The 17212-nt window shown below is 37.7% G+C and overlaps 1 protein-coding gene across 4 annotated transcripts in view; it reads left to right on the forward strand.

Annotated features, from left to right (window-relative positions):
- Nucleotides 1–17212, forward strand: part of SCUBE1 (signal peptide, CUB domain and EGF like domain containing 1) — a 218476-nt gene that overhangs the window by 103532 nt on the left and 97732 nt on the right. For all 4 annotated transcript variants that reach the window (XM_080392825.1, XM_080392824.1, XM_080392827.1 and 1 more), the window contains exons 5-6: nucleotides 5701–5826; nucleotides 14565–14681. In XM_080392825.1, coding sequence (XP_080248951.1) covers nucleotides 5701–5826; nucleotides 14565–14681 — 243 coding nt within the window. The remainder of the gene's footprint in view (nucleotides 1–5700; nucleotides 5827–14564; nucleotides 14682–17212) is intronic.

Consider the following 17212-nt stretch of genomic DNA (forward strand, 5'->3'; position numbering starts at 1 on the left):
CGGGTGATCTAAAGACATTATATTTCATGTTATGTGCTGTTTCTTACTTTATAGTTACTATAATTACAATGTATTTGGTACTATTATATTTTGCTTTGATAGATAATACATACTGATACAGTTGAACTGTATCAGCTGATCCTGATACAGTTGAACTCCACCATTCCTTAAATTAGCAGTACTCTAACAAAGTCCTGAAAGTCCTGAGTAGCACCGGTAGCAGTTTGTAGCACCATATGGATCCCCTACCCAGGCAGAAGTAATTACCCCTATAACTAAAACTGATGGGAAGAAACTAACCACAACAATTGCTTGTTGTTTGTGTTATAAAGATTTATGGTTTACTTTACATACAGGGTATGTTCATAAAAAGTGTTTAAAACAGTTCACAAATAATTAAACACTGTGGCTTATCTGAGTCCAACAATTCAATGACTTGCATATAACTTATATCTAATGTCTTTTAACTCTTCTGGAAGTTACTGGAACAGAATCATACAAATTTTGTGTAATGTATGAACTTCGTAAACCATGTCTACAACTTTTTAAATTATTTGTTATAAAATTAACTTTTTGTTAAATAAGGGTGCAACTGTAGTAAGAGATTTCACTTGTACCTGGTCCTAAAATTAACTTATCAACAAAAAAGAGAATCCAGTTACACTGTTTTGAGGATTGAGTATAAGTGACGCACATGCTGCTGCGCATGTCAGTGTGTATGTACGGGTTACGTTCAAGATTTCTTGTATTTTCTTGTATTTTCTTACCACATTCAACCACATATAGTTTGATGATATTCTAAGTTATTACTGTATTATATCTTCAGTGCAATTTAAAGTAGTCTTTTTCAGATCGTGTTCGGAATCAGAATGTTTATTTGGAAGTTATAAAAAATAGCAGCAATATAAATACAGAGTAAGTGAAGTTATGACAACATAGAGGGTAACATAAGCATACATGATGAACCCCAGAGTAAAATAATTGCTAGAAGTCTTAATTAAGATCAAACAGGCAGTGTTAATGAAAAATAAAGGCTGATCAGTACATTAGTTGTCACAGTCTGCCTGATTTAAGCATTTTCAGAGCCATTGAGCTGAAAACATTTTTAGAGCATTATACAATGGAGAGGTCATTGTATCAGACTGAACATTTTGCAGAACAGTACTACTAAGAGATTTGTGATACCTAGATGGCAGACTGGATTAATGTAGTAGACTCACACCCAAATCTCTCCTAGGCCAGGAACAAAAATGAATGTGGATTGTGGGTCATATAACAATGTCTGCTACTCTCCCGTGAACAATCTTTTGTAACAGAAAGTCAGAAAAAAACCAGGAATGCAGTAGGAGAAAGCTTCTCAAATTGTACCTAAAATGCTGAAAGAGAATTTAGTTTAATTAGATTAGTGTTTTCTTTTCTTAAGTGGCATTTTTCTTCCTGGTTGTAATATATTTTCCATTGGATTCTGTTTCGCTGTCTTTTTGAAAGTTGAATTTGCTGAGAATGTGTCTGTATTTGAAAAGTTTATTTTACTGTCTGCCAGCATGGCCAAAGAGAATACACACCCATTTTTGTGCTAGGCTTTAGAGACTACCTTGAGTAGCAGCATATGGAATTAAGATACTGCATTTATTAACAATTAACATGAAAAACCTAGAACCTTTCAATGCTGCACACTTCAGTATCATGACAATACAGTAAGGATTTTTTTGGTGTACAGACTTAAAATGTTTAGTCTTTCCCTTGTTTTGGGAACTATGATTTTTCACTTGACCCATAGTTACATCAGTTCTAGAAGCAGAGGCACACAGATCAATGCAAAAATTAAGAGAAGCAGCTAGGAACAACAACTTAGGTTCAAAACCAGTGATGCAGTTGTGCATATGATGGGAGAGGGGGGACAAAAAAAGGCTATGTAGTAAAAGATGTAGTTCTGCAGATACTTTCTGGTTAAGGCTTGGGTGGAAGATCCATTGCTTGATATTTTGCCCAGGCTGTACCACATACTGAAGTAAAACTGCTGTGGGTGTGATCCTGTACTGTCTTGGGAAAAGCCTAGAATAATTACATAGGTGTTTCCCCTCTCTTCCCTGGTTCTACGTTATATCAGTCATCTTCAGGAAGGAGCAACACGTGAAGCACAGGCCACCCCTCTTGGTGCTGGGGCTCCTCTGCTGAGCTGGGACTTATGGTGATTAAGAGAAAAACTTCAAACACATTTAAATGAACAGGAGAATCCCACCCAATTTTTCCATTATTGTGGTTTTTTACTTGAATGACTTAACTTTCCACCCATTTGTACAAATCAGGCTGTTTGGCCTCGATCGTGCCAGTTACCCGCAGAGGAAACCCCGTTTTTGCTGGAGCTGCCCATCGCTGGGGAGAGGAGCATGCTGGCTGCCCGTGCCTGGCAGTGCCAGCAGCTCCGGCAGGACGCCACCCGCCTCCCCTGTGGTTCACCCTTCGTCCTGGGGGCAAGGCAGGCTGAACACCAAGGCAGGCACTAAGATGCGTGAGAAACATCCCCCTGTAACATCAGGGGAATTTTTCCTATGTTGTTATTCACACTTTCGGCTCTTTATGTAAAAAGCATGTGCACATGAGGTGGCTGCTAAACATCAACTAAAATGAGGCAAAACTTTGCTTCTCGGGAGGTGATAGTGAGGGGAGATGGTAACTCAGATGAGGGGAGATGGTAACTCAGACAACTTACTACTTCTATGATAGCAGGATGGTTATGGTCTACGATAGCAGACCAGCTATTTTACTACCAGAAGTTCACTCCATCCAGTTCCAGTATAGGAAATGTGTGTGAGGTGTGTATTTCTAGTTTGTTTCAGAGTCTGTACCACATCCTCCTAAAGACAATACTGGACAAAGTCATTTTAGGAGTATTTTTCTCTCCCATGTATATGCATTTTTATAGCAACTAAACTAATTAGGAAGGAATTTAGCATGTTTTTGTATTTTTTAGTGTGATTTATATGTTCTGTCTTAAAAGGTTCAGTATTGTCTGAAGAATCAGCTTGCAAAAAAAATAAATCTCATGTATCAACAATGATTCATAAATCATTTGTGTATGTAGATTGATACAGAAGACACCCACCTAAATACTGCGCTTTCTGAAAAATAAAAATAAACACAGGCAAATAAACACGGATTTGTTTTAGATTACATTCTTAAACAAGCCAAACTATTTATTTGCTGCATTTTTATTTGAATATTTTTTTCAGGTCTAAACAAAATTTTGTTTAGAAATTTTTTTGTAATTTAATTCTTAGGAATTTTGAAAAATACTAAAATGTAAATGAAAAGTTTCGTTGTGGCTGAGTTACTGCTCTTGACTGAAAAATAATAGTCTTTCATTTCACCAGAAAAAACCTACATTTTCTGAAATAATGGTTTTCAGGCTTAGGAGATTTCTATGGTGTTCTTCTCCAGCTAAACGTGGAACTGAAATAATTTTTCTACAGCTCCAACTACTTGATGAATACAGTAACTGAAATATTGTGGTCTTACACACAGATACCAGAATAAAATTCTACTTTGTCTTTCACTTTTGTTTCAAAAAGTAGTAATTTTGATCTTTGATTTCTCCCGATATTTTTAGCAGTGCACAACTTCTGTCTTCCCAAGTGATTATAACAATGGCAGATATTCAGTGCCTGTAAGTAAACACTGAAAATCACTGGCTTCATTACACTTCTGGGCCGTTAAATATCTTCTTTCATCTGTCTAATTCCTCTCTTCTCATTGCTTCAGCAATGTGACTCAATCAGCCATGTGTTATCTTTCCCAGATCCTTTTCTGAACATAGTGTAGTGTGCAGGAATGCGGTTTGTCAAACGCATTGTGTCTGAAATCCTTTGTTGGGGGAAATGGAGAGAAAGAGATTATAAAATGCCGCAAAACCTTCAATAAAGCTGTTCCCAGGTTTCTTGTATCTGTTCAGCCAAACAGAACATTCATACCTCACTTCGATGTATAGGATGGTATAGAGTAGTATACAGTATGTATAGTATCTTCGAACAGCATCTGTTGTCCAGGCTGCAGTTTACAGAGTATAACTTGTGCTTTGGCAAGTTTTTAGACTCATCAAAGCCAACACAGAGGGGAATTTAGAAGAAAGAAATGTATCTGTTGTCTATAATGTTGGGGTTCATATTTGGTGAGATTTAAGACCCTGCTATTTTTTGTAGGAGGTGAGCAAAAATACCCACTCAGACTGGTGCTGTGTGTTTCTCATTGCTCTGCTATTATAAACCTTTCTGAGGTAAAGTCGAGCAGTGCAAATAACTTTTGAAGCTGTTAGCTTCTGTCAACCGAGGGAATCTCTGGCTGACTTTCTATAGCATTTCCTCCTCAGAATTTCGTACACAAAGTTTCTTAGTAGCTGTCTTTTACGCTATTTTGTGTTCAGTTAAGAACTTCTATATGCAGAGAAACATCTGCTAAATTCATCATAAAGCCTTGGCACTTGGTTTCGAGGCTTTGATAGTGCAAGACCAGGCTCACCTTGAAGGCAGTGTGTGTAGATGCCACGGGTGGCAGGTACGTTCACGTAGTTTCTGGAAGAATGAAAAGGGAGGGCAGCGATCGTTTTCACCTATGGAAGCAAAAACTTTGCAACAGCCCTGAAAAAAACATCTATTTACAGTACGTTATCACTGTAAGTTTAAGTTGAACGTTTTACACTGGAGTGAATTCTCTGTCAGTGTACCCTGAGATAATTTGTCTCTCCTTTCCAGGTCAGATATCCAAGGGGAAGTCTTGGAAGTCTTTGTAATGCAAATCTAGCTAGCCTTCGTTCACATAAGGAATGCTAGATGCTGACCCATAAGGACTGAGTTCAGGATTTCTGTGAATATGTGGGATTTGAATTAACTCACTAATGAAAGCCTCCAAGAGCATCAGGCGCATTCAATATCTAAATTGCTTACATGGTTTAGAAAGCTAAAATTGGCTCTGGGATGATTAAGAGAAAGCTGGTTGATACTGCTCGTTGGCAAAAACATTAACAGGAATCCACCATGGCACTTGGATGTTTGTTGAACAGCTGGTATGTTTTGTTTAATATATTCAAAGGGAAAAGTGTCAGTAGGTTTGTTGGAGATGGGCTGTGCTTATGGTGGATGACATGTAATTGAGATGTGTATTAGTGAAGAAGTGAAATAGCGAAGAAGCAGATCCAAGCAAAAAGGCTTGGATATAATCTTTGGTAGATTTTGTGTGTTAGAAAATACACAGCACATTAAAGGCAAATAAAAATGTGCCAGACAGTAACAACCATTAAATTTATACAAGGAAAAAATAACAGTGAGTTCAGTTATTCAAGTCTGATAATCACCTGTGGGACAGACAACTTCCTGGAGTGTCCTTTAAATCCATGATATTTTCACAAAAGATTAGAATGTGGGTATGGAATAGGGAAATCACTAGTCCTGGGTTTCTACATGCAGCAGAGACACCCTATATTCCACAGTAGTACTTGTTGTGTTTGCCCCAGAGGAGATTTGTCCTTTATTACATTGTTTTGTTGATTGTATACCTCTTTTCAGCTGCATTCTTCTGCCTTACGGAACACAGTCCTGATGCAAATAAAAATTGCAATTAAAGTTACTGGCAGACCGGATGTGTATCATTAGTTTGTAATTTTATTTCAGTACTAATGTTTTCCATTTTTCTTTCTTGTTTTTACAGAGGGTATGAACTGTATGAACAAAGATCATGGGTGTGCACACATCTGCCGGGAGACGCCCAAAGGTGGGGTAGCCTGTGAATGTAGGCCTGGCTTTGAACTTGCCAAAAACCAGAAGGACTGCAAATGTAGGTAGATGAAGATTAAATTTCAAATGCCACAAAATGTCTTATTTTCATCATTGTTATTATTTTCCAGAAGCCAAGAAATCAACTTTGTTTGGCCAAAGGTGATTTGTAATTTTAGCAATGTATTTTTTGCGGTAGAAGGTGTATTTGGGAATGGATAAGAGGGATTGAATAGCAGAATGTTGGCAGCAACTCTGTTAGCAAAATGGTAACAACTTTTCTACCTTTCTATGAACGCAGAAATGTGAGGGATCAGTTTAATCCAGGCTTACCTTGTAAAGCAAAACAAATAAAGCATAGAGGATTCTGGCTTGGAATATTTTGCAAGGTCCACAATGATAGATGCATTGATAATTCTACTAATAGATTTAATGATAAACCTACCAGAGCTATCAATTTAAGAGGGTGAATTCCTCTTTTCTAAAGGCTAGATATAAATGTCTGCTCTAGTCCTGATTCCACTGCATGCAGTCTACTTCTCTTGTTATTACCTGGAAAACATGCAGTTGTGTCATATATACAGTTCAAACAAAATCCCTGACTGATGTATTCTTGAAGCTAGGATGCTGAAGATACAGATACTCATTAGCCCACAAAATTGAAAATTGTTCTGTACGGGTTAAAATAATCGACCCTCTGTAACTGAGCGCTGTCATCTGAAAGCTTCCGAATTGCATGGGCATCTTTCTGATGGCTTCAGTGAGTGTAAGGTGTGATTCCAATAGCTTGCTTTCCTACTCGGTAGCTTTGTGAGAGACAAACAAAAAGGAAATGCAATAAAATTACATTAAACACGTTATGTGCTTTGCATAGGGCCAGTATTTTTATGATAGTCTTCCTTCCACTTCACCTTTTTTCTTCCTGCAATCTCCACTGCGTAAATATGCTTAGATTGTATTAGTTTGCAAGTACAAAGTCAAAGAATCACCTTTTAGTATCATAAAGAAATGCCACAGGATACTGTACAGCCTGACTGCTCCTCAGTGTTAGAGGGTGCCCAGGGACAAAGGCAAAAAGCACAGAGAAAATTTGCCTTTATGGTAATTTTCATTCTCAATGTTTATTAGAAGTGAACATTGCATGTTGTTAATTGCAGTGCAACATAGCTACATTGGTAAAGTGGGAGAGGATGTTTATTTATGTTGTTTAGTATTTGTTTCCACAAATGTGTACATTCCTTAAGAGTTCTGTTACTCTTTTTCTTAGTGAGATGGTGACAGGAGGATTACAGCCTTTTCTGGAGCAATATTTCTAAATGCCTCAGGGTTTAATAGAGTGAAAAACTTTGATTTATTCTGTGCCCTGTGGTTGTCAAATTGTAGTTGGAAGTATAATGAACTTCTGCTGACAGACCTTTAAGTAGGGATGCTGAGTTTTCCAAGGTTGCAGTTTGCTGCGGAGTGCACCGGCCCCTAAACCCACAGTACATCCCGCAAATATGTTCCATAGTCTTACTTAAAATAACTCTATTTCTAGCCTTTGCAAACACAAAGAAGTATAATGCTGTAGCCAGATAGCCTGGCTATAAAATACAATAATTGTGAGATTACAGCAGGCTATTTATAAAGGCCTGGTTCTGAAACCAAATCTTGACTCTTAAAAAAACTTTTTAACAGCTAGCCATTTCAGTGGAATTGGCTTAAATCTTGAGCTGCAACTTTGCAAGTACTGAATACAGCTGGGTTGAAGAGCTGGAAAAAAGATGCTTGTCAGCCTGGACTAGGTCTGTAGCCTTGTATACCAGGGACTGGTAGGATCAGATATACCCCTAGTATATCCCTCTCAATTATTCTGATTTATCATAGTCCCTCCAGGAGACTGTGCCTTTTAGAGTTTTTCAGAGCTTGCTTCACTGGTTTTTTATGTGAACAAGTGACAGAGAACCAGTACTTTGTGAGGCGAATTTTTTATCTTCCAGCTTGCAAATGCAGGGGGTTGGACTTGATGATCCTTAGGGATCTCTTCCAGCTCAAGATCTCCTATGATTCTATGAATCAGAATACTGTGAGAGGTTTTCGGATGTATTGGCCCAAGCCCACTAGTAAAGAGACAAGTGTTCCTCAAAGGAAAAAAAGATGTTAAAATAAGTTAGCATAAAAAATTGGAGAGAGGCTCCCTGCTTTTCATGTATGCATTATGAGGTTGTCATTACATCCTAATTACATGATTATGTATCACCTGATCATACTATCACTGCTAATAAGGCAGTCACACTTTTTTCATTCAGCATACATGATGGTCAGTGCTCGTTAAACAGGCTTTTGGTCAATAGCTTCCTTTCCATAATTCAGTGTCATGCCTTTCCTGCTGCACGGTATTTAAACCCTATTGTGAACATAAAATTTTTAATTTCCTCATGGGTTTTCCCATGATAGTCGTTACTATAATATGGAAGTGCTTTGTAGGCATTGTTAATGTATTTTCAGAATATTCTTGTCAAGTTTAAAAGTACTGGTTTGCCTATCTTACAGATGAGGAATGAATATAAAGATGCTAATGTCAAAGACATTTAGTAGCGATAGGTGATTAACAGGAAACACCCAGAACCCAGCTCAGCATTTACAGCATTTTAGTATGATCAAAGCCAGGCTCCCAGTAGTTCCAGCTGTAGTTGCAAATGCCACAGAGAAAGGTATATATCAGTAACCTGTAATAGATACGATTCAGGTGGCTTGCCAAGCCCTAAGTAGGAATTCCATGACAGAGGCAGAAATAGATTAGAGATTTTAAGGCTCTATTCGCTGTCTGAACAAGACCGTCTTTTCTTGACAGTCTCTTTCTGATTTACTACTCACTCTGCAACAAATGAAACAAGATTCTCCAGCTGTTTCCAGGAGCCTGACTTTACCCAGCTCCCCTGTGCACTGAATAAGACAGGAGTGTTTTCTCCATTTGTCATTAGAGATGGTTATCATGATACAATAAGTCTATGTATCAGAAGTCTGGTATTTGGTGGCCTTTGAGTGCTTAATATTGCAGCCTTAATGGTTTCTTATTGTAAATTTTAAACATGCAAGTTCTCAGTTACCAAAAATAAATATAAAAATCTTTCCCACCATGCTAGGAAAACACAGAAGCATTGAGGCTGGATGGGATCTCAAGAGGTCATCTAGAAATACAACAAGCAGAATCATAGAGATCCATGCATAATTCCTCAGAAGAACTGCATCCTTTAGATCCAAAGCAGCAGTAAACAACCATCTTCTGTTTACATAAACCATTAGAAGAAGATTATGTTTTGTCAGTGATTTTCATAGATACTTGCTGGAGAAGCAGAAAAAAGAGACATAGGAATAGTGAATTCAGTTCTAGATTATAGTGGGGAAACATGGGATATGACCTCCTGTTTCTGTATCTGTATCCATGATAGATTTTAAGTTCCTGCCTCTGAGCATGACTGCATTAGAAATTTTTGATAAACTGAAGATTTTTCCCCAAATATAAGCAAACCAAGGCATTTTTTTTAATCTCATTTTTAGTTGGATCAGTTTAGCTGGAACTTGAAAAAGTAAGAGGAAACCGAAAGCAGATGCCCATACCTGCAGGTTGCAACCTAGAAGAGTTATAAACAAGTAAAAGATGAACCTTTTAATGAAAAATGCTGGGTAACCTTAACTACAGCTATTTCTGTCTGCCCCCTCTGATAATGATTTAAGTGAGCAGGAGGGCTAGTGCTAAGTAATTCTAAAAATCATGTCTAGTATGTTTACAGTAAAATGCTGTTGTAACTATGCCAAGTGGCAGCTTTTCAGCTCCCGCTGATAATGTTCTCATGCAACTATTTGCTAGCAATACAAAGATCTCCAGAATGTTAAAAATGTAAGGCTATACTAAAATAAATAATGCAAGCAATGTTGCATGCACAGCTTCATCACATAGAGATGCCTATATATTTATATAAATTATATATTTAATGGCCAATTTAGTTAAAAAACAGTGCAATTTTTAATTTATCTAGAATTACAGTGTGCTGGTTTGAACTGTTGCAGAAAGCCATGCTACAAAACCAAAAGATCTGGCTTGTTGCAAATTCTGTGGCATCTGAGCCATAGTATATATACTTCAATCCACATGCGGACAACATCAGGACATAGTTGTTTAGGAGATTTTTTGAGTTAGTGGGTACTAAATGTTAGATTTAATAATTGGCCATATGTTTTCAAAGACTCCTTGTCACGGGCATGTCAGATGGAATAAACCAGAAAAAGGATTATGTGAAATTTCAGAGAAGCTCTAAAAACAGGATTTAGGCTTTGTTCTGGTATTGTCAATCTGCTGGGCATTTTAGCAAGGAACATTAGTATCATTCCTTAGTGGAATATGTACATTACAATCCCTTTTGTTCTTTAAGATGTCATTCCTATTCCAGACAGTTGTTTTTTGTCTTTCATCATAAAAATGCCATTTCAAGACTAGTACATATATTTCTATGGATGTAAGCACGGGCTTACCTGCAAAGCTGTGTCTCAGGAATGTTTAGCTCAGCCCAGCCAAACTGAATAGATGATGCTCCTTGCAGCATAGGCAGGTGGCCAGTTTGGAAGATTACGCCACGCTGCCAGGCTGCAGGCCCTGAAAGGTGGCTGGCCAGTTCAAGAGCATGAGCATTATAGTCAGCAGAAAGAATTAATCTTGTTTGAAGACACTTTGAAGCACCAGTGTCAGGGCTTTGGCTCAGGATGCCCCATAGCCCTTTGCTCATAATAGAAACAGGGTTGGGAGAGCAGTCTGGTAACTTGGCCACCAGCATTTAGACACCTCACATAGATGATTAGCATCTTTGTAAGGCTTGTGTGCTGTTTCTTCGCATGTTTGTAGCCGACGTGAGCAAAGCCTTCTTTATGAGATGCTGGGTTTAGCCAGTTGTACAGGGTATTTCTCCCACTATCGGAAAGGGCCCAGCATTTTGGTTACTCTTGAGATACACACAAATGCTGAAGCAGTGTCAGAAGCAATGGTGTTACTATGGTTTTAAATCTGCTATGTGTGGATAAGTATATCTGAGCTCCTACAGATATGTGTATATTCTCCTTTGGTAAAAACAAAAAAATATCTACTTTTTTCCATCTCTTTTATTGTAACATGATGTATAGCATTTGAAGGTGATCTGTGTCTGTCATAATTTACCATTTGGCCTCTTTTTGTTTGCCTCTTCAATGTCACAGACTCTGAATGTGCACAGTCTTTTGCATAGCTGTATAGTCCAAAATTTATCAGAAATAATTTTTTGAGATTTCTCATTAATTTTGTTTTAATGCTTTCTGACAAAAATGGAGTAGATCTGGATGTCCCTTTGCTTTTAAATAATTTTGCTTTTCTTCCTCTAAACAAGAGAAACTTCTCAGTGTCACTGGTACAGAATTAAGGCCAGAAGAAAACTGATATGACATATTTTACAACTGGATTTTTGTACCAATTTCACCTGCAGAGCTGTCAAGCTCCAGAATTTTTTCCCCAAGTTGCTTAAAATAAATAAATAAATAAATAAATTGTAGTCTAGACAGGAATTAAATCCTTCAAAAACATGATTTACTAATATTTATAAGAGACAGGAAGAGGAAATTACCTACATCTGTGTTCATTGACTGGGCAGAACAGGAACAGTGACTTTAGTACATAGGAAAACTATGAAAGAAGTGTGTGATTCTGCAGGATTCACTATAAGCCCCATCAGTCTAGTGCGATTTTTCATAGACAAATAAGAGTAAGGAAAAGTCCCTTATATTACATGAATCAGAGCAACTGTGTTACAATATTTTCATCTCTGCCAGCAAAGGCTTTCAGCAAGGAATGCCAAAAATAACCACTGTAGTCAAGTTGTTTAAAATGCATACTTTTTTGCTGCTTGCACTTCAAAATCCCCAATAAAAATACTGTTGGATAGAAATGTATTTAAACATCTGGCATAAACAACACCTTTAAGTTAACTTGTGATGGCACTGCAGCCCAACAAGAATAGAAACATCAAATGAACCTCCACATAGTCCAGCAGGCATATGGGGTCAAGAAGGAGGTGAGGATAGGTAGATGGAAATTACTTTATCCTGGATTAGCTCTGCCAGCATGCACCCGATAGGGTGGATATTGCAAGCAGCTGCCTTCTATACTACTTATTATCCTTGCTTGATCACATCCCAGACACAGCTGGCCAGAAGAGAGGTCATGTTTACAGTCAGGCTGCAACCAGCTGATTCAGACAACCTCTGTCTGTTCCTCTAGCTCTCAGCTAAGATGCAAAACAGTATTTAATCTACCTCCAGATTAACCAAGGAGTTACTGTTGCACACATAATGTGGCAGAGAGAGAGAGAGAAGAGAAAGATTAATCCCCAAAAATTGCAAATTAAAGCATGGGCAAAAAGAAGAGACATGAGGAAGGACAGGCGTAGTGTTGAGCAAGGAAATGATTTTTTCGGCATGACTGCATTGAAAAGGTGGGAGGTTTAAGAATGGAGAATTGACATAAAATCTTAATTTGTTTGTTTTGCATCAAAAATAAAGCTAAAATGTTATTGTGTATTGAAGGAAATGAAATGTTGCTTCCATTTGATGCAAAGCAGAAAGATTTGCTTCATCTATTTTCTCACAAAAAGAAATTAACAGTTAAGTCATAGAACTGGAGAAGCAGAAAAAACACCTGAGGGTACGTGTTGCTTAGGGGGCTTTTTAAATGTAATTCCTTGGAAGGTTAGGATTCTTATGACTTGGGGTATGTGAGTTCAACTCCTTCCTCTGTCTGGTGGGACTGAATCCACAATTCCCATTGTCCAGCCTAGTGTCCAGACTGTCAAACTGCAATAAAGGAACGTGGATCAGGCTGCTGTCCATCTTTCTCATTGACACTCTTTTCAATTGAATGGAGCAGCAATATTCCTGGGAGGAGAGGTGGGAATCCAAGCAGGTCCCCTTCTCAGAGGCTGTTCTTAGCACTAAGCCACAAGACTATTCCTTCTCTATCTCTGGACAACACAAGATTTTATTCAAAGTGTACGATGTGAAGGACCAAGGATGCTTGCACATGTAGTGGCCTCTGGTCTGTGCTCACCTGGGAGATGGACAATTCCTGTTGTGATCTTTGCCAGACTTCAGGGACTGTGTCTGTAAACTTGTGGATCCCACACTGGCAGGATTTTTTAATGGGAATTCTGTTGGTTATGCTGTGGTGGGTCTCCCCCGGATGATTTTCTTAGAACTGTTCCATTTCAGGCTAAATACTTGAGTAATTACTGAGAGTGGCATGATTGTTCAGCACTGGGACACTCACACCAGAGGTAGGATATTGCAGTTCTAGTTACTGTGACTGAAAATTCCAGTCTACTCCCTTTTAAGAAGCTGCATTAAAGCAGAGTCACTGAGGTCAGTGGGAAATTATGAGTTTAGCACTACTGGATTAGATAGAACCTCAGTTTAGATTTAGATACATAATTTTAAAATCCTGTTAACCAGTATCTTATGTTTACTGTATATTGCAGTTTGCTACTCTGGGTCTTTTATAAACTTACCTAGGAAAATTCTGCTAAGAACAATGTGAGGAAGTTCTTTCTGATTAGTCAGAGTCAGTATTTAAATTAGTTTAGTCAGTATTTAAATTACTGTAACATTTCAAAACATTGAAGTCCTCTGAAACAATGAATATGATGTATGTAACTGAACAGTGATGGTATATTGGATTTCCCCTGTACCTGCCAGTATGTATATATCAATAATAATACTAGTCCAAATTACCTATATGTAAAGACAGAAAGTTGAATTCAGAATTCAGTCAGATCAAAACTGTGTTATTCAGCATCAAGCTGTGTGACTGCAAAGGATTAAATGGAACAGGGATGTAGGAGAGGCATTGTTAATGGTGCTAGCCAGCTTAATATTTAAAAACTGGTGTGTCTTAATAGTCAGAAATTAAATCCATCATGTGACAAAGGAAAGTGAATCTGATCTATTAATTCATGTAAAATTCAAACCTCTACCTGTCATGAAAATGTTTGTTTTAATATATGTTTAGTATTTTTTTCACTGGAGGACATTTTAATTGCTAAAAACCATTTTGCACTGTATGCTTGGAAGTGAAAGCTAACATCTCCAGTGTTTCCTTCCCAGTTGAGGCCAGCACACTACAGGGCTGTAACAGCCATGTATTTTTTGTTCATAGAAGAAAAGAAAAAAAAAGTGGTTCCTGTTTTATTTTTAAACATTCTTCTATTCTAGGAGGACCAGTACTTGAAATACTAGATTTCAAGACTTATATGGTTCTATTCTTGCTGTGTGGTCTCTGCTTCCTCCATTTAGAAAATAAAGGGGAAGGAAAAGAGCAATGCTGTCTATAGACTTGAAAATATATGTCTGTATTAGTAGACTGATCATTTCTTCATGCCATATATATCACGGACATGAAGCATGTAACTTTTACAAAGAGGTGGAATTGGCTAGCTACTCATACTAAAATTATGAATACAAATAGACTGGGGAAAGAGTAGCACATGCTTCTTTGCTTCTTTCTCTTTTTTTCTTCACTGCATGGATTGACAGTAGGGCATGAGACAGTAGCGTGGCTAAGATAAGGGGGGGGGGGGGGCGCAGAAAGAACAAGAAATGCCAATAACTGCGAATACAAATATTGCATTGCCTTATGTCGTGGTATGTACTGCTCTTCTGTATTCTGAAAGGCCCTCAAGACTAATTGGTTTCATTGTCATTTTATTTATATATATATATATACACATTCATTTGGGGCTTAACTAGTAACCTGTAACTATGGGAATGGAGGCTGCCAACACACCTGTGATGACACAGATACTGGTCCTGTGTGTGGTTGTCATCAGAAGTATGCCCTACATTCAGATGGCCGAACCTGCATTGGTAAGTACTTCTCTGCAGTGCATTTTATTTTGTACTCTTCATAGAATATATATGTGCACATATGTACGTGTGTATGTGTGTGTGTGTGTGTTTGTATCTCACAGGCATTTAGCACCATTGCTGAGAGAATTGTGTAACAGCAGTTCCTGGCCATACTAGCTAAGGTCACACTATACAGAGAGAAGCATTTGTGCATGTTTTGTCAAAACATTTGTTAATGAAGTATCCCTTTGTTACTCCTTTGTAACTTTTATTTCTTTTCATAACTCTAATGATTTTCAAAGTTAAAAGGTGTAGAACATTCATAATCACGAATGAAAGTTCAGCTCTTCCGTTCACTTTGTATGAGTCAAGACTTCCTTGCGTAAGCAAGGTGAGGAAAATGATCCTCTTTTCTAAGCTGTTATCAGGGAAAATTAATCATCATGATGTGCTTTCTTCCCTGTTGTATGTTTTATGATTCTAAAAGTTACAGCGGTTGTAGTAAATAAGCTTTTACTCAGAATATCAGTGGGCTAAAGCTGTTCAAGAGATGGAGCATCTTGGGAGATGCTATGCAAACATTTATGATTATAAAATATATTGTTTGCTTAACGCCATTTCTTTCAACTCTGCTTTTAAAAAAAAAAAGTATATTTTTGCATATTGCAAGTTAAAATTTGGAAATTCTAACTCACAGATCAGAACCTAAAATCCATAAGTATTGTGGTCAAGTTGACTCCTTTTGTTTGTTTAATTTCAAATTCTTACAAATTCCTAGTAATTTCCTGAGGTTAAAAAAGAATGGACACATATTTATCATCTTTTCTTTCCTTTATCAATACTGCAAGACAGAGCACTTGAAATCCATGGAAATCGATCAGATATCTTTAGTGATCCCTTGGTCAGATCCATGGCATAAATCTCCGTGGCTGCCCAGAGCCTCACTCACCTCTGATGGGTTTCATTGCACAGATTGTGGTAGGGTGAGGGTTACGCTGGCAGGGGCGGAGCTGAACAAGGTTCAGCACTGGACTCTGCCTCACTCTGTACATGAGCTGTGTCTCAGCTTCCAGGATCTCTCAGCAAGTACTTTTGATTAACACAGAGGGCTCCGTCGTATAGTCGTCCCTCTGTTTAAATAACCCTCCCTGAAGCCTGTGGCAGTTCCAGATGCAAAGAATTTGCAAGAGCAAGGACCTTGAGGTTTTATTGAATGGATAACTGATTTTCTGTTTATTAGTGTTCACTAATATCCTTGGATTGATGTTTTATTTTGTCCAGCATGTAAAAATATTTTTAAAAGTTGTGTACACTGCACCTGTTTTTTACTTTTTTTTCCCCATTTTTGTAATATAATACATACAACTCCATGTTAAATTCCTTGGTCTTGTGATGTAAGTCACATATTACTGCCTGTGCTGATTTTCTTCCCTCTAAGTAGTTCTTTCTCTTAGAATACTTTTAAATACATTTTTTTTCACATTTTTATTCCTGCTTTCTGGTGATGGTTCCTGATTGCCTGTCTTGTCTGATAACTGACGTTCATTAATTATTTACAGAGCAAAATAAAAAAAAAAACAAACCTCAAAAAAAAGCCTCTATTGCAGCCTGATCCCATCTAGAACTTGTTAAAAACAAAACAAAACAACTTCTTCTTACTACTCAACCATATAGTGTTGCCACAAACAAAACCTGCCAGCCTCCTCCTCCTCCTCACTTCAGTGATTCCAGTGTTTGCTGTCTTCAGTGGTGTATATCTTGCATCACTGCAAGAATGCAAACTTCTGCAATGCCAGATAAATACTTGTTGACCCTTTGTCTAACATATTTTGTCTTTGTTTGCTTGACTTATCCTTTTATTTTTTTATGTTTGCTGCATGTGAAAATCCCCATTTGCATTTTGGTTTTGTTTTCCTAATAAGCATTTCCTTCTCTGTATAAATCATTTTATTTACCCAGCTGCTGCTTCTCCATTGCTCTACTGTATCAGAAATCTTTATTTTTATTTCAGTTACTGATCATCTCTTCCCATACTTGTGACTGTTTCTGTGTATTTCTAATGAAGCATAAACAAACTAAAGTCCTTATTATGCTGTATGAAACTTTTACATGTAGGATATCAGAGACTACCTTGTAAAATGACCTTTGCTGACATCATCTTGCTTACTGCATGCTTTTAAAATTACTAAACCCTGTTCTTGCAACATCTTTCCTAGCATTGAATGTTTAGCTAGTAGTGTTTCATAGACAAGCAGGCAACCAGCACTGCCCAAATTGATCTTTTTTGTGTTTGTTTGATTTGTTGTTTGTTTATTTATGTTGTTGTTTTTGTTTAATTTGCATGCTGTTGTTTGGTTTCTCCTCACGATGTGTCAATGTGTACAAGACTATGGTGCATCCGTGCCCATCCATCACCGGACTCTTCTAGCTTGCTCTGTCTCAGTCCTCTGCCTGCCACCTTCAGATCCTGGTGCCACCATTAGCCTGAATCACTTTACAGTTTGTCCTTGGTAGTTTGTTTAACTAGCATCCCTGGATTTTAATTTTTA

This window comes from Falco punctatus (genome assembly GCF_963210335.1).
Source record: "Falco punctatus genome assembly, chromosome: 6".
Classification (NCBI taxonomy): domain Eukaryota; kingdom Metazoa; phylum Chordata; class Aves; order Falconiformes; family Falconidae; genus Falco; species Falco punctatus.